Source organism: Bipolaris sorokiniana, assembly GCF_000338995.1.
Source record: "Bipolaris sorokiniana ND90Pr unplaced genomic scaffold COCSAscaffold_13, whole genome shotgun sequence".
Taxonomy (NCBI): domain Eukaryota; kingdom Fungi; phylum Ascomycota; class Dothideomycetes; order Pleosporales; family Pleosporaceae; genus Bipolaris; species Bipolaris sorokiniana.
Genome location: NW_006911907.1, coordinates 622423 through 645098, shown reverse-complemented (window position 1 = coordinate 645098; position 22676 = coordinate 622423). Strand labels below are relative to the sequence as shown.

At 52.3% G+C, this 22676-nt stretch overlaps 11 protein-coding genes across 11 annotated transcripts; 4 read left to right on the top strand and 7 right to left on the bottom strand.

Moving 5' to 3' along the window:
• Nucleotides 1-443: 443 nt before the first annotated feature.
• COCSADRAFT_149352 (uncharacterized protein) lies at nucleotides 444-2714 on the top strand (the record flags this gene model as incomplete). The annotated part of the gene is made up of 2 exons (XM_007705145.1): nucleotides 444-1487; nucleotides 1587-2714. The coding sequence occupies 2 exons, from the start codon at nucleotides 444-446 to the stop codon at nucleotides 2712-2714; spliced, it is 2172 nt and encodes a 723-aa protein (XP_007703335.1).
• A 468-nt stretch (nucleotides 2715-3182) lies between these two features.
• Nucleotides 3183-4239, bottom strand: COCSADRAFT_97445 (uncharacterized protein; the record flags this gene model as incomplete). Its single annotated transcript, XM_007705144.1, has 2 exons — nucleotides 3183-3683; nucleotides 3742-4239. The coding sequence occupies 2 exons, from the start codon at nucleotides 4237-4239 to the stop codon at nucleotides 3183-3185; spliced, it is 999 nt and encodes a 332-aa protein (XP_007703334.1).
• A 182-nt stretch (nucleotides 4240-4421) lies between these two features.
• COCSADRAFT_183891 (uncharacterized protein) lies at nucleotides 4422-6785 on the bottom strand. Its single transcript, XM_007705143.1, has 2 exons — nucleotides 6194-6785; nucleotides 4422-6144 (listed from the first exon to the last, which is right to left on the bottom strand). Exons 1-2 carry the CDS (start codon nucleotides 6755-6757, stop codon nucleotides 4525-4527), a joined length of 2184 nt encoding a protein of 727 aa, XP_007703333.1. The 5' UTR covers nucleotides 6758-6785; the 3' UTR covers nucleotides 4422-4524.
• A 978-nt stretch (nucleotides 6786-7763) lies between these two features.
• On the bottom strand, nucleotides 7764-8366 carry COCSADRAFT_192785 (uncharacterized protein; the record flags this gene model as incomplete). The annotated part of the gene is made up of 3 exons (XM_007705142.1): nucleotides 7764-7886; nucleotides 7939-8010; nucleotides 8241-8366. 3 exons carry the CDS (start codon nucleotides 8364-8366, stop codon nucleotides 7764-7766), a joined length of 321 nt encoding a protein of 106 aa, XP_007703332.1.
• Nucleotides 8367-9319: 953 nt separating this feature from the next.
• On the bottom strand, nucleotides 9320-9932 carry COCSADRAFT_237878 (uncharacterized protein). The gene has a single exon (XM_007705141.1). It carries the CDS (start codon nucleotides 9838-9840, stop codon nucleotides 9358-9360), a length of 483 nt encoding a protein of 160 aa, XP_007703331.1. The 5' UTR covers nucleotides 9841-9932; the 3' UTR covers nucleotides 9320-9357.
• A 1-nt stretch (nucleotide 9933) lies between these two features.
• On the top strand, nucleotides 9934-10630 carry COCSADRAFT_237877 (uncharacterized protein). Its single transcript, XM_007705140.1, has one exon. The coding sequence runs from the start codon at nucleotides 10054-10056 to the stop codon at nucleotides 10516-10518; it is 465 nt and encodes a 154-aa protein (XP_007703330.1). The 5' UTR covers nucleotides 9934-10053; the 3' UTR covers nucleotides 10519-10630.
• Nucleotide 10631: 1 nt separating this feature from the next.
• On the bottom strand, nucleotides 10632-11170 carry COCSADRAFT_237876 (uncharacterized protein). The gene has a single exon (XM_007705139.1). The coding sequence runs from the start codon at nucleotides 11024-11026 to the stop codon at nucleotides 10685-10687; it is 342 nt and encodes a 113-aa protein (XP_007703329.1). The 5' UTR covers nucleotides 11027-11170; the 3' UTR covers nucleotides 10632-10684.
• A 1128-nt stretch (nucleotides 11171-12298) lies between these two features.
• Nucleotides 12299-13824, bottom strand: COCSADRAFT_98164 (uncharacterized protein; the record flags this gene model as incomplete). Its single annotated transcript, XM_007705138.1, has 3 exons — nucleotides 12299-12693; nucleotides 12945-13146; nucleotides 13225-13824. The coding sequence occupies 3 exons, from the start codon at nucleotides 13822-13824 to the stop codon at nucleotides 12299-12301; spliced, it is 1197 nt and encodes a 398-aa protein (XP_007703328.1).
• A 2703-nt stretch (nucleotides 13825-16527) lies between these two features.
• Nucleotides 16528-16999, top strand: COCSADRAFT_237827 (uncharacterized protein). Its single transcript, XM_007705137.1, has one exon. It carries the CDS (start codon nucleotides 16560-16562, stop codon nucleotides 16923-16925), a length of 366 nt encoding a protein of 121 aa, XP_007703327.1. The 5' UTR covers nucleotides 16528-16559; the 3' UTR covers nucleotides 16926-16999.
• Nucleotides 17000-17223: 224 nt separating this feature from the next.
• COCSADRAFT_237825 (uncharacterized protein) lies at nucleotides 17224-17801 on the bottom strand. Its single transcript, XM_007705136.1, has one exon. The coding sequence runs from the start codon at nucleotides 17755-17757 to the stop codon at nucleotides 17383-17385; it is 375 nt and encodes a 124-aa protein (XP_007703326.1). The 5' UTR covers nucleotides 17758-17801; the 3' UTR covers nucleotides 17224-17382.
• Nucleotides 17802-18574: 773 nt separating this feature from the next.
• Nucleotides 18575-19161, top strand: COCSADRAFT_237820 (uncharacterized protein). Its single transcript, XM_007705135.1, has one exon. The coding sequence runs from the start codon at nucleotides 18662-18664 to the stop codon at nucleotides 19076-19078; it is 417 nt and encodes a 138-aa protein (XP_007703325.1). The 5' UTR covers nucleotides 18575-18661; the 3' UTR covers nucleotides 19079-19161.
• Nucleotides 19162-22676: the final 3515 nt, after the last annotated feature.

Genomic DNA, 22676 nt, shown 5'->3' with positions numbered 1-22676 from the left:
CTCCCAAACATATAGTGAACACCATGACTAGCAATCGCCAAAATTACCATCAATTGCAACACCCAGTCTGCGCTCTCCCCAACTAATAGGGACAGTCTCGGGACCATAATTTCCTAGACACATGTGGATCACAAAGAAAGACATCGACTTCTCACTCCACTCTAGGCACCCATCGAGCCAAAGTGTGGCTTTGACCAGAGGGCCAAGTGCCTGAAACGGTGAACGGCAGCCGCCGCCATAAGAAAATTCAAAGCGGGAGTTGATCTACTGCGTCACCGGCTGCTTTCAAAGACACGCAAGCACACCGTCACCCCCTTAAAAATCTTCTCGGATCACTTCTCGCCTTTTGGACAGAAAAAGCATCTGTTGTCACGAGCAAACGCTCAAAGATTAGATCCAGCCATCATTTGAGTTTCCTGTAACGACTAGACTAACTCAACAGAATGGAGCAGGCGAATTCATCGCAGTCTACTGGACTGGAAAATCAGTTGCGCAACATGATACTTGGTAATGTGAGCATGTCTGGGCAAGTTACTCAAGATATTCAACCAGGTCGCGGCCGTGGGCGAGGACGGGGCCGGGGCCGGGGCCGAGGCAGGGGGCGTGGGAACTTCCACAATGGCGCAGATGGTAATTATCATGATCACTCTGCTCCAAATCAAGATCAGGGTCAAAGTCAAGGATGGCGCGCGAACCCCTCCGTAAATGGTTCTCTACCCAGGGGAGGCGGACGAGGACACTATCCCAACCAACGGCATCAGCAGCCCCCAACAAATTTCCACAACGCGTCACAAAATGGTCTGGCCCCAGACAGCCAATCACATGTCTCAAAGCCATTTGGACAACAACAACAACAACAACATCATCATCAGCAGTGGAACCAGAGTGCAGATGGTATCCCGCGTGCATACCCTCCAAGGGTTATGCAGCGCCCACGAGGAGACGCTCGTCCACAAGTTTCGTATGCACATCATACACAGATGAACCAACCTCAGGAGAACCCACAAGCCCAGGTCAAACATCTAGATATGATCGCAGCAGAGGAGATCCCCAAGGTTGAGATGTCTAGGTCTGAGTTGGAGTCCAAAGAAGAGTTCAGACGGCAGTTGGAGACGATCATGAAGGAAGCGCTCACCAGGGAATACTCAGGAGACATTGCGACTATCTCTCTTGTTGGCTTTGGCAGTCTCGCATCTGGCTTTGGGCTTCCCGGCTCAGACATGGACCTCGCAGTGATACCAGATTGGAAGGACCCCGCAAGAGCCCATGAAGTTGAAATTGATCGCTCTATTCCACGGTTATTGGAACGAGCAGTGCTTGATGCAAAATTTGGTGGCAGGCTCCTTACACGAACGCGTGTGCCTATTTTGAAAATCTGCCAGCATCCCACCGACAAACTATACACAGCTCTTACTGAGGAACGTGGGAAGTGGGACCAACTCCCTGAAGAAGAGAAGTTTCCCTCGGATCAGCCCCAGGAACTATCTGTACAGGGTTCGGTGCCTCGATCAAAGCTATGGAAGCAGTCTGATGATGAGTTGATGTTTACTGCTCGCAAGCTATTCGAAACCTCTGATAATGAGGAGATGATTGCTATTCGAAAGCTAATCAAAGATTCCGACGATGAGATAAAAGCTGCAGCCCACTTGGCGGTATCTTCTGATCCAAATTGGAAGGTCAACTGGGCAGAGTTGATAGAAAGAGCTCAAGCCCTGCGCGAGGCTCAAATGAAGACGGAGTCCCCAGAGCCTACACCTCCACAAACAGCTACGAAGCCGGATGAACCTGTCAATGACAGCGCTGAGAATAAAGCCAAAAAGGTTCAAAACCAACGCTCCGATAAGTCTTGGACGCGGGAGAAGGTAGTCGGTCCCCTGGATTTCCCCAAGGATGGTTGCGGTATCCAGTGCGACATCAACTTTGCAAATCCGCTCGGCATCCACAACACTCACATGCTCCGCTGTTACTCTCTAACCGATCCTCGCGTACGCCCCATAGTCCTCTTCGTCAAATCCTGGGCCAAGCGCCGCAAAGTCAATAGCGCCTATTCTGGTACCCTTTCCTCGTACGGATGGGTTCTCATGGTTCTACACTACCTCGTCAATATCGCCTCACCACCCGTATGCCCGAACCTCCAACACACTGTCCCACTACCCATCGACGCAGCCGCTCTAGAGCAATATTTCAAAAACACCAAAATCTCAGGCTACGAAGTCCGCTTCTGGGGCAATGAAGAGGAAATCATCAAAGCAGCACAAGAAGGCCGTCTGACGCAGAACACGCAATCAATCGGCGCCTTGCTACGCGGCTTCTTCCAGTACTTCGCTGCGTTATCCGGCTACGGTTACCCGAGACCACCTCAGTTCCACTGGACAAATGAAGTCCTTTCGCTCCGCACGCCCGGCGGTATTGTGACGAAGCAGAGTAAAGGCTGGGTTAGCGCAACAACGAAGATTACGGCTGAGAAGAAGGTTACCAATCGGTACCTGTTTGCTATCGAGGATCCGTTTGAGACTGATCATAATGTCGCGAGGACGGTGACACATCGTGGTATCGTTGCTATCCGAGATGAGTTCCGTAGGGCGTGGAGGATTCTCAGGGTTATTGGTACGGAAAGAGAGCCTGAGGGAGGGCTCTTTGATGAGATTCTTGAGGAGCCGGCTCCGTCTGATTTGAAGACTGAGGAGGCGCCAAAAGGCGCTGTGGAAGTTTAGGTGTTAAGGACGCACCTGAATACAGTTGACGGGTTGTAGTGTAAGAACGGTCTCATTCAGAAGACGGCACTTTGTGTCTTGTGGGTTTCGATACTGTTGTTTCGGGGGGGGTTAGAACGTGCAGGCGTCACGGAATCTGAGAGGTACATGTCTAGATTACGGCTACGATTGATGAATGGGATCACGATGCCATGCTTACCTAGCTTATCAATGTAGGGAAAGGATACAGGAATGCCTATATGAAAGCTAGCCCATATAGATTTCTATGTACACATGTACTTGATGTAACGCCATCAGTGACACCAGACATCACTCCTTTACATAAAAGTTAGAAGAACCACTTGCGATGTTGAAAAATCACAGGGTATCATTACTCTTGAATCTTCTACTTGAACAATCATTTACATGCCTCCCCCTTTTCCACGCCCATAATACACAAAAACAAAAACAATAAATGCCCGATCTCACTCACTTCTTCCCAATACTAAACCCCCTCGTCATGAAATCCGCACTATTCCCCGCCGCAGCCTTATGCTCCTTTTTACTAAACAAACTATTCACATTCTCATTCTGCGCCATCTTGCGCCGCTTGTTCCTTTCTTCCTGCTCTTGCAGCACTTTTCTTGTCAGCGAAGCTGTAGCACTATTCTTAATTCCATCACTCTTCGCTGAAACAGCCTTCGCCGTAGTACCGTTTTCTTTGGGTTTGGTCTTTTTATCTTCGTCGGAGGAAGAGGAGGGTTTCGTAGGGGCGCTGGTGGTGGTGGTGGTGGTGGTGGTGGTGGCTTGAGTGTCGTCGTCGGCGGCAGAAGCGTGTTTGCGCTTCTTTTTGCTACCTGGGGCTTTCTTCAGCGCATGCGTAAGTCCTTTTTCCCGCAGCGTTTTCAAGCGTAGGTTCAGGCGCGCAATGTCGGTTGGGGCGGTGGGAAGGATGGGTACGACGTCGTTTTCGGCGTAGGGCTCGTTGCACTGAGATGGGTGAAAGGTAAGTTCGTGTCAGTTACTCAAGTTGGCAGGCAAAACTTACAGTCAAACACGTCTTCTCTGAAATCTCCTTCATAACGCTGCCTGCAAAAGCGTGGCCACAAGGTACTATATACACGGCTTTACTTCCCGCGCCCAGTCGCTCCCCGGTAATCGGGCACTTCCACTTTTCGCCCGCGCCAGATTCCGCTGCAGTGTCGATTTCAAATTTGATTTCGACGACGTCTTTGAGGCCCTTGACTCTGTCGCCAAAAGTGCCTAGCTCGGAGTCCTTGACGCCCCCAATCTTCTTCATCTCAGCTTTTTCGACATCGCTGTCGTCTTTGAGGAGGTACTCGATGATGGAGTCTTTGTTATAGAGGATGCCGGCTGCGTCGGATACCACGGGGCGGGCGAGCGGTTTGCGGGTAAGAGGGTCGGTGGACCAGGCGTATTCTTGTTGTTCGGTTTGCGCCTCTTTGATTTGTGCAGTTGTTAGGGCCTTTGCGGCTTCTTTGACGAGTTCACGCCGTTTGGGAATGGATCCACCGTCGTTGCCCATGGTTGCTGGCTGTATGCTGGATATCTAGACGAAGGTGTGGTTGTTGTTGTAGTGGAATGGTATGCTGGATGTCTTGCGAGAGGCCGAGAGTTGCGGCCAAAGCCGCGGAGGTTCGAGTAGTTTTGGGACATGCACGTGCCATCACAGGTACGATGCAATCTTCACATACTACTAAACATCTTGCTGGATATCAAGTATATGTAATCATGAAGAGAAATACAGTAATATTGTACAAGTACTTTTGGATCATACCGTCGTTTCAAGAAACCCCATAAGTAGCATATCCTACATGTCCGTCGTAGCCGACGAGACTCTCATCTTTCGCCGCACCGGCCTCTCTATTTGTCCCATCCATTGCTTCTTCCACTCCGGTCTGCTATCTTCTTTCTCTCCCTCTTGAATCTCTCCTTGATCTACCTCTCCCTGGATATTCTCACGTGAATCCTCTTCTTCTGACGGGGTCATCTCCTCGGTATTCCCCTTCGATCTGGAATGCCCATCTTTGAACAATATCCTCTGAATAAAAGCAGACAGGCGTGCTCGCTCCGCCTTGAACGGAACCTTCATCTCCTCTGCAATCAGATTGCTAAACAGCAACTTGTCATAAACACCGTGGATCTTCCTTAGTGCGGTGATTCCATCTTGCCTCTCCTCGCCTTCCAAATACTGGGGGCCCGCAACCCTCCTGTATCTCCTCTCTCTACCACCAACACCCAGCTGAAGCCGAATGTTCTTGGCGATAGGATCGAGAATAGTAAGTGCGTCCACCAAATCCGAGCCCTTGGCAAGGGGAAAACTGGTTGCGAGCTCCGCATACATGGTAATGGTCTTCGGATCTGCATCCTCCAAGGTCTTGAACATCATGTTTAAAATCTGGCCGCCATGTTTGAGAGAATTGTGGTTGTTCTTGTCGCGGACACAAGTACTCATGGCAACCCTAAACGTGCCAGGTCGAGGCGCGATATTCTTTCCAATCATGTCTTCCTGTAACAGTTGAACGGCATCAGCGGAAGCACGGTTCAGGCGAAGGTTCCGCAAGCGCATGTGTAGGTTGTTGCGGTCCGGCACAATCTTATAGGCCCCGGGGTCGGTCAAGAGATCCCAATACTCTTGTGCAGCCTTGTTCGCAACAATCTTCTGGCAAGCTTCCTGAACGATGGAGAGTGTATTGTTACCCGGTCGAACATATGCAAGAGAATGCGGTAGGGCGCCCTTGGGTTTCAGAGGAAGAAATTCGTCTCCACGCACAGGAGTGTTGTCTGGCGAAAGGTGCTCGTCCTCGACGCGGTACTGCGGTGGTACGTTCGGGGCTCGTAAGTGTGGGAAACCTGCTTTCCGCCGGTCCGCAGTGCCCAGTCGAGGTACAAGTCGTGGGATATCCATGGTCTGTTCCACCAGAGAAAGCACATCGTCCCAGTCTCGCGGCCGGCTGCCTACTAGCAGAAGTCTTCCCATTGCACAAACCAGTTCTTCGTCAATGACCAGATCTGCATTTCTCCACCTCCCAATGATATCTTCCCACATACGCCGTGCTTCTATGATACCACGCTCTTTCCTTGCCGCAGTTTCCTCTTCGCTCTCCCCTTTCGGTGCGTTTATCAACAAACTCTGTCGTATGGCGTTGATGATGGTAATGTAGGTAATTGCGTTCGCCGACGCTGGTCCACTTTCAGCAATCTTCCCAGCAACGCCCCATAATGCATCCATATCGCCTGCTCGCGCACAAACTCTCAAAGCAGCATTTGTATGTATGATCGAAGGCTCGACTCGCGAGTTCGGTGCGGAGAGAGAGTGGTATACGGAAAGGGCACTGCTAAGAACACCTGATGTGTGCGCGTTCAAGGACAAGCCTCGGAGCAAGATTGTATACGTATAGGAATCAGGGAATTGCGCTCGTTTTTTCATCTACTCAAAGTCAGCATTGTCCCACGCCGCTCATGTTCACAAGACGGACATCGTTGTACACTTTGAGTGCATCCTTGACCCGCTCCTTGGCCAGAAGATGATCGATTATGTGGTTCCAGCTGACAATACATTGCATTGAGTGACTGGCCATGCGCACCAACTGCAGCATCTCCTCTACCCTGTCCTTGTCCAGTTCCTGCTTAACAAACGCCGCCAGGTCCAGCGGGTCCTGCAGATGCCGCAGTTCTCTCTTCCTTCTATTCCAGTCGCTCTCTGACATGCGAGGGTCGCGCCGGCCCAATTTTGCCAAATTGGGAGTTTCTTCGACTCTGCGCGCATGCGATTGCCGCAGTGCCAAGATTTCGGTTCTCTTTTGCTTTGCCGCAAAGGCCGACCTCTTGAAGTGATCCTCCCGATTTCTCGAGCGTCCTCTGGCCTCGCTCAGGTCAGTGGGTGTCTTGTCTTCCTGGCGTGCGACATTGCGGGTCGACAGCAGCCGCTGCTGGCTGTTTGCGAGAAATGGATTCACATTGCGGCGCAAGCGGTGCGCATTAGTGGTCGGGACATCGAGCGCCTGTATGCATCGCCAAAGGCACGCACGACAGTTCAGCATGAGATCGTGGGTGGCGTGGAAGCGAGCCGTTGTGAGCAAAAAGCGTAAATTGGCTGGGCTAGGGAAAAGTTGACCATGTCCGGCACAAATGCCGAACCAAACTCTAAGTATGCCGCACGTGATCATCCAATCCAGCGGCCAATGACCTGAAACTTTGCGGAATCATTCTGTATTGCAGCCTCATGGCTACTAGCAGTATTACATGCATACAATCCACAGGCACCAGCGTCATTAGCACAAACGCCAGGCCTTGCCGCCAACTACGGCAGCGCGCCGTCTTCAAAGGACCATCAAGTTATACGCGCGCGGAAAAACAATCTTAGTCCTAACGCCAAAAAAAATGCCGTGACCACGCCTCTAAGTAGCCGTAAAAAAACCACTCCAAGAGACAAGCGCCCAGGAACCCGCCAGTAAGGCTGAAAACAAAGAAGAACCACACTACTGCCTTAAGGTCGCAACCGAGTCTACGGAGCCGAGAAAGGGGGAAGGGGGGGTGGGTGGAGGGAACCAGCACTATAACGCGGGAGAGCCAAACCAGACCAGGGCCACCACCATCGCACGCCTTCTAGTAGGGCTTACGATCCTTTTAACCCTTTGTCCCCCTCGCGTGCGCGCGCCCCTTACCATACCCCCCAGCCAGGCTTCTGAACCCATCGGCGTGGGCGCGCGATGACAAAAGTAAACTAGAACTACCGTAGAAAGGGGGAAGGGGTGGGAAAAGCCTCCCAAACTGACTTGGGATTCGCGCGCTCGCCCCCCGACTAGCGCAACACACACACATGTGTGTGTGTGAGAGTAGTAAGAGTAGAGTAGTCTTCTCCGTTTGAGAGAGCCTTGCCCTTATCCAATTGTGTGGTGCCCTTAAACTACTCTGAGTACCTTGCCTTGATACCTAAAAACTAGCTGGCATTTCCATGCCGTACGAATTGTTAGTCTAACCATCTACATACAAATCCCGACTTTTAGTCTCTTTTTTTTTCTAAACGGTGAGCATGTATGCACATCATCAAGCATCGGAGCTTTTTCTTAATGGCTCTGTGTTTCTCTGTATTAGGACCAAGACGGCGGGATTCGGAGATTTTCTCTCTCTTTCTACTAGGACGACCATGTGTGTAAGCCTGGTCGTCGGCTGTTTCCGTGCTACGAGGGCTGCGTGACTAGGTTTTGTACTCCGAACATACATGGTAAGCTAGGCTCTTAATGGATGTGTTTGGTCGATGGTTGTTGTAGTTGTAGTCGTAGTCGTAGTAACACTAAGTGTATTGTAGCCATGGACCATAGGATGATGATGTACTGTTGTGCGTGTGTGAGGACATGAACGGTAGTAAATGCCACCTATAGGAGCTGACCAGAGTGGGAAAAAATGTGTGGTGGTGCAGAGAGCAGAGAGGGAGGAAGAGAGCAGAGTCAGCAATCGTCGCTCATCATGTGGCCAGAAATTCCAGACAGTGGCATCACCAAGCCCTGCGCGGTTTGTACGTACGTAAGTAATGCTCACCTTTTGTCCTGCTGGCCTCACCTCAGCATGCAAGACATCCGACCGTAGCACAGCGCCAGACGCACGCGCGCACGCCCACATCCACAAACACACCCTCGTCCCTCGTGGCATCGGGAAGGAATCCTACGACCCAAAAACACTACTGCCGTGTAACGGCGCTTGATCTACCCACCATCCCTCAGACCAGCAGTAGCACCATAGCAAGCCCATGCAAGCCCATTTATGCTAGTTGCCTTTTGTCAGATCATGGCCTGGCGCACCGTTTATGTCCACCATGCCTGCCACCCAGCGCCTGGTGCTCCACTGCCTAGCTGAAAAAGCCGCCATCTCCAACGGCGGCCCCCCCCCCCAAAAAAAGTGCCTTTCGCAGAGCCCAGCAACCGTCCGGGGCATTAAAATCGTAGTTTAATCGAGCAACGGTTGATGAGCCGCTAAAAGGCGATCGTGCAGATGCAATTGTTTTGTAGATGCTAGCGTATCTCTCTGTTCGGATCCGGCACCTTTTACGTTCGCTCTTGCTTTTGGCTTGCAATCTGACATTGCACAAAAACCTGTGTCTGTTCTTCTGGGGGGAAAGGGATAGGGAGGCGGGGCGGGGCGGGGCGGGTTAGGCAAAGGACAGGTAACAGCACCAGGGTGTGTGAAGGATGGGCATGAAGGAGAAAAGGTCGGCGACATTGTTCCTTTGTTGAGCTGGTCATCCCAGCTCGGCTTTGCAGATTCTTTCCTTCTTTCCTTCTTTCCCTCTGCCGTACTTTTGCCGCGTGATCGGCTTTCGGACGATCTGGCCGTCATGAATCAAGTGTGTTCGGATGACATTGCCCAATATGATCACCATCCGCCTGCTCATTCCAGCACGTCCTGCGGCGGGGGGCGAGAAAGAAGGAAAGGAAAAGTGGTTAGCCGACAAGCCACTCCGCACTCCGATACAGATCGCGCTGTGGTCGTTGCATTGGCCCATGAGCAAAGACAGAAAAATTGGGCCGGCGACTTGCTTCGATCCCATCGCTCCGGTCACGTCGGCTGATGCCACCGTGCGAACAATTACGTGAACGCACAAAAAAACGGGCCTCGGAAAGGTTGATTGTGTAATGGTTATTGATTACACAGAGTAACAAGCCGCACTTTGATTTCCGCGTCGGCGGGTGCCGTCATATTGCGAGCATGCATTCCTCGTCATCCTATCAGCCGTCAAGCCAATGCCAAGTGTCGCAGCACACAGACACACACACACACACACACACACACACACACACACACAGTCTGTCTGTCTGTCTGTTTGCTGCATGCTCCACAGCGCCGAGGACTCGCCAACCGTGGCCGATATCTGCATACCGATGGTTGGCATACGTCTTGTTGGCGAGCATTTTAATCTATCTGCAGGATGGACAGGCGAATATGCAGCACCTCGGTGTATGAGAAGGCAAGATAACGCATCAACCACAACACTGTCATTACGCGCCTTCCTGATTTGGCGAGTCCCATGAGTTTCCCATCTCGGTCGCCAGCAACCCATGTTTACTGAACATGTGTACGTGCGTACGCAGGTGTGCGGGTATAATATGGAATACCCTCTTGTATGCATGGGTTAGCCCCCAGAATTCCGAATCCGAGTCATTGCCGCCCCTCCTCCATCATATCATGCTTCAGCTGTGCGTCATACATAGGGCAAGTACGGTGTACTACGCGCACAGCACATACCCTCAATTGACACACACCCATATGTACGCGCACACACACACTCACCTTGCACCCAGCCCCTCCTCCGCCCCATTCGGAAGATCGTGCCACGAACGCCATGTTTTCAAACAAAGCATGTTTTTTTCCTTTGCAAAGGAACGAGATGCCGAGCTTGATTGGGTCATTGCGCAACGCCCACCCGCCCCAAGCAAAGAAAATGACACCATTCTCTGCCCATTGTATCCTTGCCCAGCAAATCAGGTCCGCGGGAAATATGTCTATTGAGAAAATGCAATCAAAAGCGAAAATGGCATTGACGTGCTTCACAAGTCGTATGACTTTAATTATTCTGCTCGTAACGTTTGTTTTTCTCTCTCGTAAACGGTCGCCGTCTAGAGGGGGAAAAGCTGGTAACTGTGACCATTATAGACTGCAGTCTGACAAAGAGAAATGCAGTTATGCTCGTTCTCTCTCTTTCCCTGTCAAACCTTATTTGCTTACTAAGAAGGTTACAAGAAGGAGGAAAGGCGAGAAAAAGAGAATGCGAGCCAAGGAAAGGGTGTATGTCTGTTTAATCGAATGAAGAGAGACAAAGAAGGTGGTCTGATTTCATCGGTCAGTGAAAGGTAAGATGACTTCAGCATATTTCGCTTCGAGACCGCCGGCGAAATGCTCGGGCAGTCGAAAAAAAAAGATAGACGAGAGAGGAGGGGGGATTGCGAGGGGCTGGCATTCCTTCCCCTTGCAGCTCAAAGCCTAAGCGTCGGTAAGCAAAAAAGTAAAAATAGGAAAAGAAGGGGACAAGGTGTGCTATGGCGACAGCGGCATATACGTGGCAAGGTGCGCAAAGCAGAGCGGAAGAGTGAAAAGGGAATGGGGCAAGGGCAGACAGCTCGTAAGCATGCAAGTGATGTGGTGGTTGAAGCGGACAAGGCAGGGGGGTGGAAGAAAAGGGAGGGGTGCGTAGTCCGATGATGGTGGCGATCTACGCCGCGGCCTATAAGACAAGGATGAGGGGTGGTGAGGAGCGAAAGGGAGGGAGAGGGAGAGAGGCGTGAGGGAGTGAGCCAGCAAGCGAATGTGCAGGCCATGCATGCATATTCAGCCGAGAGATTTCGGCGAGCAGGGGCGAGGGGGACAGACTCGCTCTATTCCTTTCCTTTTAAGCGTCAAACCTTCATTGTCAAGACGGAAATCATAAACACGCGCGGGCACACTCGGTTAGACATCTAGATTCTAGTCTTATATAGCAATACCTTGGGTCGGGCCTATGCCTCGCCTGCTGCTTGCATAAAAAACATGTGTCTGTATCTATGCGTATGCGTTTCGATGTCGACTGGGGGGTTGGTAGAGGGGGTGAGGGGCAGACAGACATGCGTATCATTGTTTTGAAACCAAACCGGGCCTATCTGGCCTGGGCTTCGGATAACTGAGAGGGAAAGAAGGAGGAGGGAGAGCTGCAAAAACAGTGATAAGCATGAGATTCAAGGCGTGCAACTGTAGCATGTGCAGGGGGTCGAGGATGCGCACGGCGACATGTCCAACTTGCGTGATGATGAGCAGATTGGGGGTCACGACAGCGCGACTGCTGCCATGGGCTGCTCTGCTGATTTGCTTCACAATAAGCTCCAATGACTGAGAGCGTATGACTCGATAACCTCGACTTTCGTTCGTTCCACGTTGCTTGTACGAGGAACACAAGAGCGGCACACAAGTCGCCAAAGAAGCCAGCACTGTGTATGTGTGCTTTTGTGAAGTGAGCACTGCAACAGGGTACACAAAAGGACAAGGTGATGGACTATCATTGCAGTTGAAATTTGGATTGGTCAATTGTTTCTGTTTCGAGCGCCGGTTCGCATGCAGTTGTTCTAGCCCGTAATGATGAAAGTCTGAAGAAGAAGAAAAAGCTAGGAAAATTTTGGAGAAATCTCGTCACCGAGATGCGCAAAAGATATGATCAAAGAAGAAAGTATAACCGTGCCATGCATGCCGCCCAAAAGAGCCCTCGTCGTGGCATGACACGCAAGACGACCTTGGAGCCATAACTAACTCTTTACGCAAATATCTGTACTTTGGCCGTAGCCATGCTGCGCGCATCATAGTTCATTGAATCTCCCTCATAAACACCCATAAGTAGAAAAACATACAGCCGCCGCCAAGTGAAAATGCAAGCACCGCCAAAGGAGAAAGATGCTGTGACTGTCGCGTGAAGCCGCGACACGGTCGCGAAGAACATCCACGAAAAGGAGAGTCGTCAATATACTCGCGCGAGTAGCCGAGAAAGAGCGAAATGGCCTTTAATACACCGTCGTGCAAGGTTGGCTTCGATTGAGTTGCGTTTTTCGCCGATTGTCAGACCATGTTTAGTGGTTCTGCTGGTACATTTGAGGGTTCTGTCCATAGGGTGATTGTGGATAACTGCTGCTGTTACTATTGGGACTGTTGTACGCATTGCTGTTGGGGGTGGCATACTGAGCCATTCCCTCCGGAAGACCGGGGCTTTGGGTGCCGTATTGAGGAGCTGCCGTGTTGCCAGAGGCGGCAGGCTGATACCCGATCGGAGGGAGTTGAGGATGTTGGGGCGCTTGCCCGGGGACACCAACTGACTGTCGCATCTGTCCGTAGACGGGAGCTTCGGGGGCACCACCCTCGTGAGCGCGCTGCTGCGCGTCGGCACGGTGTCGCTCCTCGTCAGCCTTGCGGGCAGCCTCTTCCTCCTTCTTCTTGGCCTTCCACTCCTTGCGAATTTCCTTGAATTCTGTTAAGGTTCAGTTAGCATATATATCAAACATATTGTTATTGTGCCAAGAAAGCAAGGCGCAAGGATCGATACTTGTTAGCTTCCGTCGTCAGAAGCTACCAGTGTGGGGGGAACGCGACCACTATGGCGCTGCACCAGCACGATCCCAGGTGCTAACTTAGCGCACTAGCCTTGCAAGGGCCACCACCACAACAACAACCATGACGTGTTTGACCATCGAAAACGGAGTAGGGAAAAAAAGCACTCACCTTCTGGTGTTCGCTTTGAGCCATGAGACTGCATGGTAACGTGGGCGTTCAAGTGGTTCAGAGTACCGTAAGCCTTCTCACACCCGTTCCAGCCGCACTTGTACATGCGCTCGATTTCCTCATATCGCCGGCGTGGTCGCTTGTGTTGCTGTGCGCCGGGAATGGGAACAAATGAGTAAACTGTAGACAAGGGGTGTCCGCCCTGTGCACGCGCACAGTGTCAGTATTGAGCCTTTATTAGGATGGGATGGGGTGGGGGACATGGGACAAAACGACTTACAGTTGGTGGTCGCTGAACAGGAGAGACCATTGCAGGCGCCGGGGGACCTGAAGAGGCGGGATGGCCGTAGTGCATGCCTGGCTGAGGGTAATGGCCAGCCCATTCAGGGCGCGATGGGTAGCCCATGGGTGTTTGGGGCTGACCCGGGTAGTGCTGCATGTCGTGGTGGGGTGTGTAGGGAGAGTATTGCTGTTGGTGACTGGCGTAAGTCGGGCTCGTCTGGGCGGCGATTGATGGATCTATAGGTACATCCGAGTCAGACTTGAGTTGCTGTGGTGATTGATGGCCATTTGCTTGACCATCTGGGATAGGCATTGACGGACTCTGTTGTTGCGCCATACCACCGGGAGCTTGCCCTTGAGCAGCTGGTTGATACGAACGCTGAATGTATTCGGGGAATGAGCCTGATCGAGCAGACGAGGGATTCAGACTGTAGTCTGAGCTGGGCGTGAGGTTGGAAGAGCGAGGATCTTGTCCTTGGGGAGGGTATTGCGCAGCAGATGCTTGATCTGCAGAGGTTCCCTCAGAAACTGGTTCAGGAAAGGTTGGGTAGGGCGAGCTCAAACCTGACTGCGGGTAGTCTGCTTGTCGTGCGTCCATAGACTGTGAAGAGGGGTCAAGAGTCGAAGGTAGCTTGGACGGACTCTAAGCTGAGGTTGGATGGTTGGATGCGTGCGCCCACAGGGAGGAATGGCTGCAGAGATATGTCCGTCGCGAACCGTCTTCGGATGATTTGCCGCGGTCTGTGGAAGACAGGCAGCTAGAGCGTATAAAGACGTAGCCTGGGTTCGGCCAAGAGATGCACAGCCAGAAAACCGGAGAAGCGAAGTGGTCAGGCCGTGGGTAGCGTGGAAGTTAAACGCGGATGATTTGCAGACGGTGTGTTTTCCACGACGCCCAGGTGGAGGGACAAGCAGTTCGGCAAATATGCGCCGTCGAAAAGAGATGCACGGAAGGCGCAAGGTCGAGGACACCGGGACAGGGGAGGTAGCTAGCGGACAGAGATCTCTCGAATCGCGGAGCAGCTGGCGCGATGCAAAGTGAAGTGCAACGCAAAGGTTACACAATTGGTGCTAGTGAAAGGACGAGCTTGCACTGCGGGTCTGCTGGGGCGAGAGTGAATTTGGAACACAGCTAGTGAGAGCGCGGCCTAAAGGCTTTTAGACTCAGTGGCGTGCGCGTGGAGGGCGAGGGCCAATCGAGGGGCGTGGAAGAAATGGCGGCTTGCCCAGCAGGCCTTAGCACACTCGATGAGGTAATTCGCGCCCGTCAAGGCAATGACAGGGATGCAGTGCTAGTCGGTAAAGCCGAGCCGTAACAGTGGGAATGACTGCTGCTGCGGGTGGAGCGGCTAGCACGAGGAGAGGATGGCGCGGCGAGCAGAGTGTGGGACGCAGGCCAGCGTGAGGGTGGGCTTCTGGTGCGCGAGGGGGGGCGTGCGGGTCCGTGGTTGGAGTGCGCTAGTGACGAAGAAACCAGGGTTGGGTTGGGCCTGTTGGCCGAGGGGCGTGCAGGCGGCTACCAAAGAGGTCGCTCTGGATGCGCGTCGCTGACTGGCTCCGCGCGCGGCGATGGGGCAAAGGCGACAGTCGGCCCGTTGTGGTAACGATGACTGAAGGTTTCGCGCACACTGTGGCTCTCTCCCAGTCGCTGCGTGTCCCAGATTGCTCAACTGCGCCGAGCGTGCCGAGCGATCAGCCTCCTGTCGCGGCGTTCGGTGCAGATTTGGTACGCACAACGAGTGTGGCAGGGGAGGGCAGGGAGCGTATGTCGGCGAGTGGCGGCGAACAGCGACGACGACGACGATGATGATGATGACAGCAGCAGAAGAGAGAAGTCGGAGTGCAAGTCTGCTTTGGAGGGGTCTCGTGGGTGGTTAAGAGACCGGGGACTGGGCAGACGAGAGGTGTGCAGTTTGCAGTGCAGCGCCGTGCAGTGCAGTGCAAAACAGAGCAGCGCAGCGAGGGTGCAGCAGCAACAGTGAGTGGAGCGTGGAGCGCCTTAGTGACGAACGCGCCGGGTAGGCGGCGATCGCGTTGCTTGGTGGCAGTTGCACGTGTAGTCGCACTGCGGGTGCGCGATCTGGTATGCTTGGGACGGCCTGGGGGCCTGGGGGTGGGAAGGGAGGGGGTAAGGGGGTAAGGGTGACGGCAACGTTAGGGCAAGGCACTGGCTGGTACCAGGCACTGCTTGGTTTGGTGGTGGTAGTGGTGGTTGAGCAGGTCAGATTCGCGACGTAGGCTAGAGAGGGTACTAACACAAAAGATGGTTAGGCGATAAGAAGGGGAGCGGCACTAGTGAGAAAAATAGTCCGACACGCCCTCGTTCCGTGCACCTGCTGACTAACCCATATCCTGACGTATTGACCGCCCTTTGCTCCCCGTTTTGTTCTCGCTACGCCAGGGAGCCGAGGATGGCGGTGCCTTCACGCCGGTCGTGTGCGTGTGCGTGTGCGTGTGCGTGTGTGTGTGCGTGAGTGCGCGTGCGTGCGTGCGTGCATCCACCCAGGATCCCTCCTTCAGCAACCCACCCTTCCTTCCGTACGCATCCATACCAGCCTGCGTGTGAACGTGCGTGGGCTGCCCGTGTGTCGCCGTCCATACGAGGTGGAGGTGCAAAGAAGAATGCAGCTATGGCATGAGGCTGAGAGCTAGTTCTGCGCGCTAGACGCGGCAAACCCACGCTCGAGGGACCTCGGGCCACACAGTACTACCTACATGGCATGCACCTGCGACTTAGCACTCTGCCCATATACATACCTAGTATACTTACTATACATGTACACCACCGACCTCGTCTGCATGCCCATGCCCAAACGCAAAAAATGCGCTCGCGGCTGCACACAATCTGCAATCACAGCGTCGACAATCTTCACCACTCGGCCAGCGGGCTTCTGCGGGCCCCCCGGCAAGAGCGGCCTGCAAAACGACTGCATGCAAATATTGGACATGGCACAGACCTCGCCCGCCGGCAGGACTGGCCCAATGCGTCCATGAGAGCGAATCCCGACCGCACTGCACCGCACCGCACCGCACATGCCTCTGGCCTGCCGTGTGTGTGTGTGTGTGTGAGAGAGAGAGAGGTGTGTGTGTGTGTCAAAAGGCGAAAAGCAACTTGCAACGTCCGGCAGCGGGATGCCACAAGACGTTGAGATCTCCTCGGGCCTCGCAGCCTCGCCGCCTCTGTCTTTGCCTCTACACCCTACATCCTATATCCTACATACTACTCACCTCCACCTGACTCTGACCGACTACTTGCTGCCCCATCCACTGACGCAAGGTCCGAGTACCCATGCTCTGGTGGCCGCGCCCGGCATCATAGCCACGGCATCTCACATGTCCAGATCCACTAACCCATCCTCGACCCTCCAGATGTCGCATGGGCCGTCTTGCGCTCGCCTCCAACCCCCGCTTTCGCCTTCGCAAACTTCAGCATACCGCTGTCGCATCGTGGTTTTCTCCTTGTGCATCCTCCATCCATGCCTGTTTTGCTGTCAGCAGACAAGACTCTGCTGCATCTGGCCCCCACCCTCTGGCAGTTCCGCAAACCTTGCTGTTTTGCCTGCTACTGCATCTCCTGCTTCTCTACCACTGCTTCGGCCTCGATTCCCGCAAAAACCACCCTGCTATTTCGCTTCGGGTCTCGACACCCTCCCTTGCTGCTGTCATTCCCTCTTGAGATCAACGTCCCTGCTGCCTTAGCGGCCCCAAGCCACATGCCATGTCACCGCACTCGTGTGTGTGTGGCATTTGTACGTATCTAGATATTCAACGGCTGAACGGTACATGTGGTGCCATTGCCTAACCACGGCCATCCCAAGCCCACCTGGCCCGGTTGCCAACATCCGAGAGCACCCAGACCAGCCACCCCCTTTGCCTGCCTATGGTATTCGCCTGAATGCACTCAAGTGTTGTCGTCATAGATGGCTTTGTGTTGTGCAAACAGGGCGTGACAATACCCGCCCTCTCTCTCAGCACCTGTTGAGCAGAAGCAACATGAGTGAAGCTCGTCGGGATAGCTGTCATGTGATTGGCTGTCCAGTACCAAGACTGATCGGACCAAGGATGAATACGAATAGATGCCACTAACTATTTGCACATGCGCCGTCGAACGGGAGCGGGCGGTAACCTCGATCATAACGCGAACACCACGCCGCCATTAGACTATCTCAACTTCATGTCTGTGTACACACTCTATGTCAACGCATGCAATACACTGCACATAGTCATCCCCCAAGTCGTGCGTGTGATGCCAGCCACAGGCCAGCATCATGGCACCTTGCGAGTATCGGCCGCACCCATGGCCTGGCCTGCGGACAAAAATACGTCCTGACGAGACACGCATGGTCTTGTCAACAATTTCCGTCTTGTGTATGAACTGATGACATACATGAAGAGGGGTCCCTGGGTCGCGAGTCATAGGCCGACGTATCACAGCAATGAGAATTGAAGAAGAAAAAATCACCCCCAGCCATTGCCATGTTAAAACCGTTGTGAGCAGAGGAAAAACTAGAGCCTGGCCAAGAGGATGCATTTCCAGGGCTCACGGCGGCTAAACTCTGGCAGTCTGGTGTCCAGGAACGCTCTGCTGGTGCAAGTCGAGCGAGTGAGTGACACTGACAGGGGCCGCCCCCTGCCCGAAGAACCAAACATGGCTTGTGGCTTTTTTTAAGGATTGGTGGCATTAGGTCGAGTTGGACCGAGCGATGCCTCGTGGCGGAGATATGCACGGAGCTTCCCTGGAAGAAGCGAAAGCGCGCACCTTTGGTCATGGCGTGTCAGAGGCGGCTGGCGGAGGCGCGGAGTTTACCAGACCATAGGTGTCACGATGCGGGCGCTACCATGGCCGATTTGGAAGCCGATTTGAAGGCCGACCTTGGACAACTTGGTAAACATCCAGACATGGTCATTGCTGCACGCCGACGCACACACGCATCACCTGTACAGGTCCGAAATTATTCGCTTCCCTCGTAATAGACTACGCGGCATGGCGCAGCCAGCGGGTTACCTTCCGCCGATAGAATGAGGAAGCGACCGCGATACGCACGCATGCAGCGCGTTGCAAACATGGAACATGGAACATGGAACATGGGGGCTAGATGCCCTCTCTACCCACCCTGTTTTGCACCCTCGACTATGCATTCTTCCTCCACTAGAAGCCCGACTCCAACTATCCTTGCCGTATTGGACATGGGGCCATGGCATTGAACTGTAGGCAAAGTGACTATCTATTGTAATGTTGCTAGACGGCGCTGTGAGGCCAGACAGTCGACGAACTTAGGTACTGTAAGTGTGTATGTACACTGCTACATCCTTACTTAGTACATGGCCAACGGTCGACGGCCTAGACGCCCAGCTGCACATAATCTAGACAACTACCATGGCATGTACAGACGCACGTCAGCGCTTAGTCGCATACTGCCATTACCATAATCACCATGGCCATCCTCATCATCATCATCATCATCATCATCATCATCATCATCATCATCATCATCATCACCGCCGTCATCTTCCAATACATACGACGTCGTATTAATTGGGCGTGCCGGATGAAGATGAGATGCATTGTGTGCAACGTCGGAGTAGGTTCCGCGCCACGCCACGCCACGCCACGACCACAACATGTTCCCTTCACCTTCCTCGTTTGGTCAGCTGCAGCAGGAGAGAAACACGCAGGAGCAGCAGCAGTATCATCACGACTTCCTCCTCACACCCCCAGTCACCGCAAACAACCACGTCACCAAAGGCGTGGCCACAGACACATGCTCAACAATTTCCACGGTACTGTGGCAACATTGCCTCTCTTGCTCGTGTTCCTCTACCTCAACCACTTGTATCATCTTCGGTCATGACATAGTCTCGCATACACTCGCCCACTTATTGGAGAGGGCCCAATGCCTCTGGCCGTCGTATCCGATACACCAACAATAGGCCGTGGAGTCGAGCCCAAGCCCTGTGTACCCCACCAAGCTACCCTTTGCACCCCTCCCTCTCCTCTTGTCTAAACACACACCATTTCACCCACGATGTGGCTGACAAATAAACGACTGTACAGGACCTGTGTGCCTATGTGTGTGTGTGTGTGTGTGTGCGCGCCCTCACAAACAGCATCCAGAACGACCGAAGAATGGCCGACGTTGCAGCTTGCAGATCCCTTTGGGGCGAGCTTGGCCTGCGCGCTGTCTTTGGCCTAATCCCTGTCGTCACTTGCTACCTTGGCTGCAAGCTTCTTTCGCCTGGCCCTTCCCTGTCCTCTCCAGCCATGACTGTGCAGCACTAGTGCATCTGAGTCTTCACTCACCGGCTTCATGACCATCTGCCTGTCATGAACTGTGTGTGAATTGCCTCATTTTATTTCCTACACAAAACCTTCCATGTTCGAATCCCAGTGAAACACGAAACACACCTCATGGAAGGGCCACCAGGTTGCTCGATCACAGCATCCACACGATTCATCCTGCACTCGAGAGTTACAACGTCACATTTGACCCTCGAATATCCGGTTGAATCGTGTGCAACAGCTTCTGTCGGCTATCCACAGTTCCCAACACATGGAAATTGTCCCCTCACCCTGCCGGCGAAAATCGATAAAGCTTGTTATGTTTTAGTTTACACAATCGCAAGATGAAACGGCTTTCAATGGCCACTCTGATCCCGCCGATTGATGGCGCGAACCTAGCGCTCGACCGTGGTAACTTGGGTCCAGGTCGACAAGCAGGACGCACCTCTGAACACGAGGCCCCATTGCCTGGTCATCTGTCAACCAACCGCATCCAGTGCAGCTCAGGTATGCGGAGTGCATGACAAGACACCATCGAGCTGCACCACCAAGTCCTTGTTCTGGTCGACACGCGTCATTTCTCCTGAAATTAATTCCAAAGCAGCAGTCTCGGAAATGGCCGCAGTAATATCCACACTTTAGGTCTGGTGGTTCGGATTACACACTCCCGGCCCCAGTGCTGCAGATCGCATGTGTAAGTTCATTGACCCCGTATACAGAAGCGCACGGCATAGATCTGGACATGGTGTCTAGATCCGATGCTAAACTTGACCGTTCTAACAACTCGCCTCGAACACATGACTGTGGCCAGGGTGATACCTTTGGTACCGAGCTTGGATGTACGCTACCGTCATTGACCACGAATGCTTGTCGACAACCGGACTGGCTTCCGTTAACTGCCCCATGGAACAAGGCAGACGCACCCACCAAATACAATAGATGGGTCGATTGCTGGCTACAACTGCAGCACCTGCAGCACTTAGCATAACAAAGTTACAGGGATACAGTTTATTTGTTTGGTATTGTCAAAAAACGGTTGAGAGAGTTCCAGACCATGGTCACGTAGTGGTTGATCCAGAGCCAAGCATGCAAATCATCTGCTGCAGGTTGACAATTAGACCGATCCCGCTACTGCACGACACCACACGCTGATCAACGTGTCTTCTCACGCGGATAACACCTGTACACACTTTTCCAGGATCAGGTTCCACGTTCAAAGACAATGTCAACGCACATGACGCTCCCCACCCTGGCGATACTCATCCACCTTCGCCGACAAATATGACCAATTATTTTGTTTATGTGTAGACAGGTCTCCCGCTCCATGGATCTCATAGCGTTTGCGCCATGTCACGATCGCCCCCCGATCCGCAGGCCTCCCTTGCCCCTCCCTAGCCATTGTCTAGATATCCGGTATCCTTCGGACCTTTCCTAGTCTACACTTTATCTCGACTCTGATCAGAGTTTCTTACATCTGATGCTTGCCCAGTCGGGCTATCAGAAGCCAAGGAGAGTAAGAAATGTCTCACTTTTCTCATGTGTGTATTGCGTCCCCTAGCAACCCCGCCATGATCCTGCTCCATGCGCCCAATCGCAATCTCCGGGGTTTCATTGCACATGCTGCAATTTCAATATCCTTACTTGGAAAGGTGTATGAACATCATTTGTCACCGACATTTTGATTGCCCTTGTCCGCGGAGATGTGGTGAGGTCGCCCTTTCTGTTCATGCGTACTGTCCATCCCCTCGGCCCCCGTTTGTTGTCTTCCAAGAGCATATGAGTGCTTCTTCTGAAGCTTCCACGGAACCAATTTACTATGCAGTTATTCTGTCGGGATATTTTGCTGCTACAGGCAGTCTGGTGAGGAAGTGATACTCTGTGTGTTGCACATTATCTCTACATTGCTTGCGAAGACGAGCAAACCTACAGTGATATTTATGGGGGAGAGTAGTGGAAACACACCCATTAACAATAAATGCAATTGCAATTCGCACCTTGCATTCCGGCTTCATTCGTGAAATGTAGATATGACTTTGGTGTCCAAAATTCCATCATGACGACGCAGGCGATTGTTGTAATACCAGGTCCCTGCTAACTGCATAGCATATTTATCTCCTCTTTTAAGTGTGTCATCTCGACATGTAGGAATCAACATTACACTTATTTCATTGTAAAATCCAAAGTCTCCTAATTACATTGGTTCCATCCTTCCTTCTCCTTCTATCTCATATTCTCCCAAAATCAAACATCCCACTGTATCCGAACATTCCCCACATACCCACATCCAAGTTTTAAAAAAAGCAATCCCTCGCATCCCACATCAGCAACCAACTCCTCCTTTTCACATCCCATATCCCCAACCTCCATACGCATACCCACCCTATACATCCTCCCCTCTTGTCTACACCATTAAAACCTCAACCCGCATCTCAGGCAGTAAATCCACTCACACTTTTCCTTTCTTCTCTACTCCACTCCATGTTGTCCTCTTTCCAAATACATGACCCACATTTATCCACATCCTTTATACGACCATCATCCGCCCCTCCCCCTCTACCACACATGAATCTTTTTCCTTTTTTTTTTTTTTTTAAAAATTTTACTTCCCCCACAATCAGGAGGATTAACTAGTATACGCACACATATCATTCATAACTGTTTCTAGCTCCAACACCGCAATCTACCGTTCAAACATACCCTTGTAGTTTTGTTTTTTTTTACGTTCGTGGAGGTTTCCCAACGCAGCGATCGGTAAAAGCGAGTGCTGTGTAACTATTTAAAATAAAAAAAGATACAAGAAAGAAGGGGGGTGGGGGAAAGATGGAAATATGAGGGCTAGAATGGTAGTCATGGGTGATGTGGGATTGGGTAGCGTTAATATTTAGGGAAACAGGGACTGGGGAAAAGGGAAAGGGGGGGTGAATCTGCAGTACAGCTGTGATAATGCGTTATATGTGCATACATGCGGTTCTTGATAGAACACCGGTGTATGAACCGATATCTTGATTTATACACTCGCTTCTCTTCTCTCTCTTTTCTTCTTCTTCTTCTTTGCTGGAAACAAAAAAATATGTACTTCAATTCCCAATCTTTGTAAATGTTTGACTAACTATATGTAGTTATATTATCCATTTGTATTTTTCCCCTTCTCTTATGGAGAACACGGGACA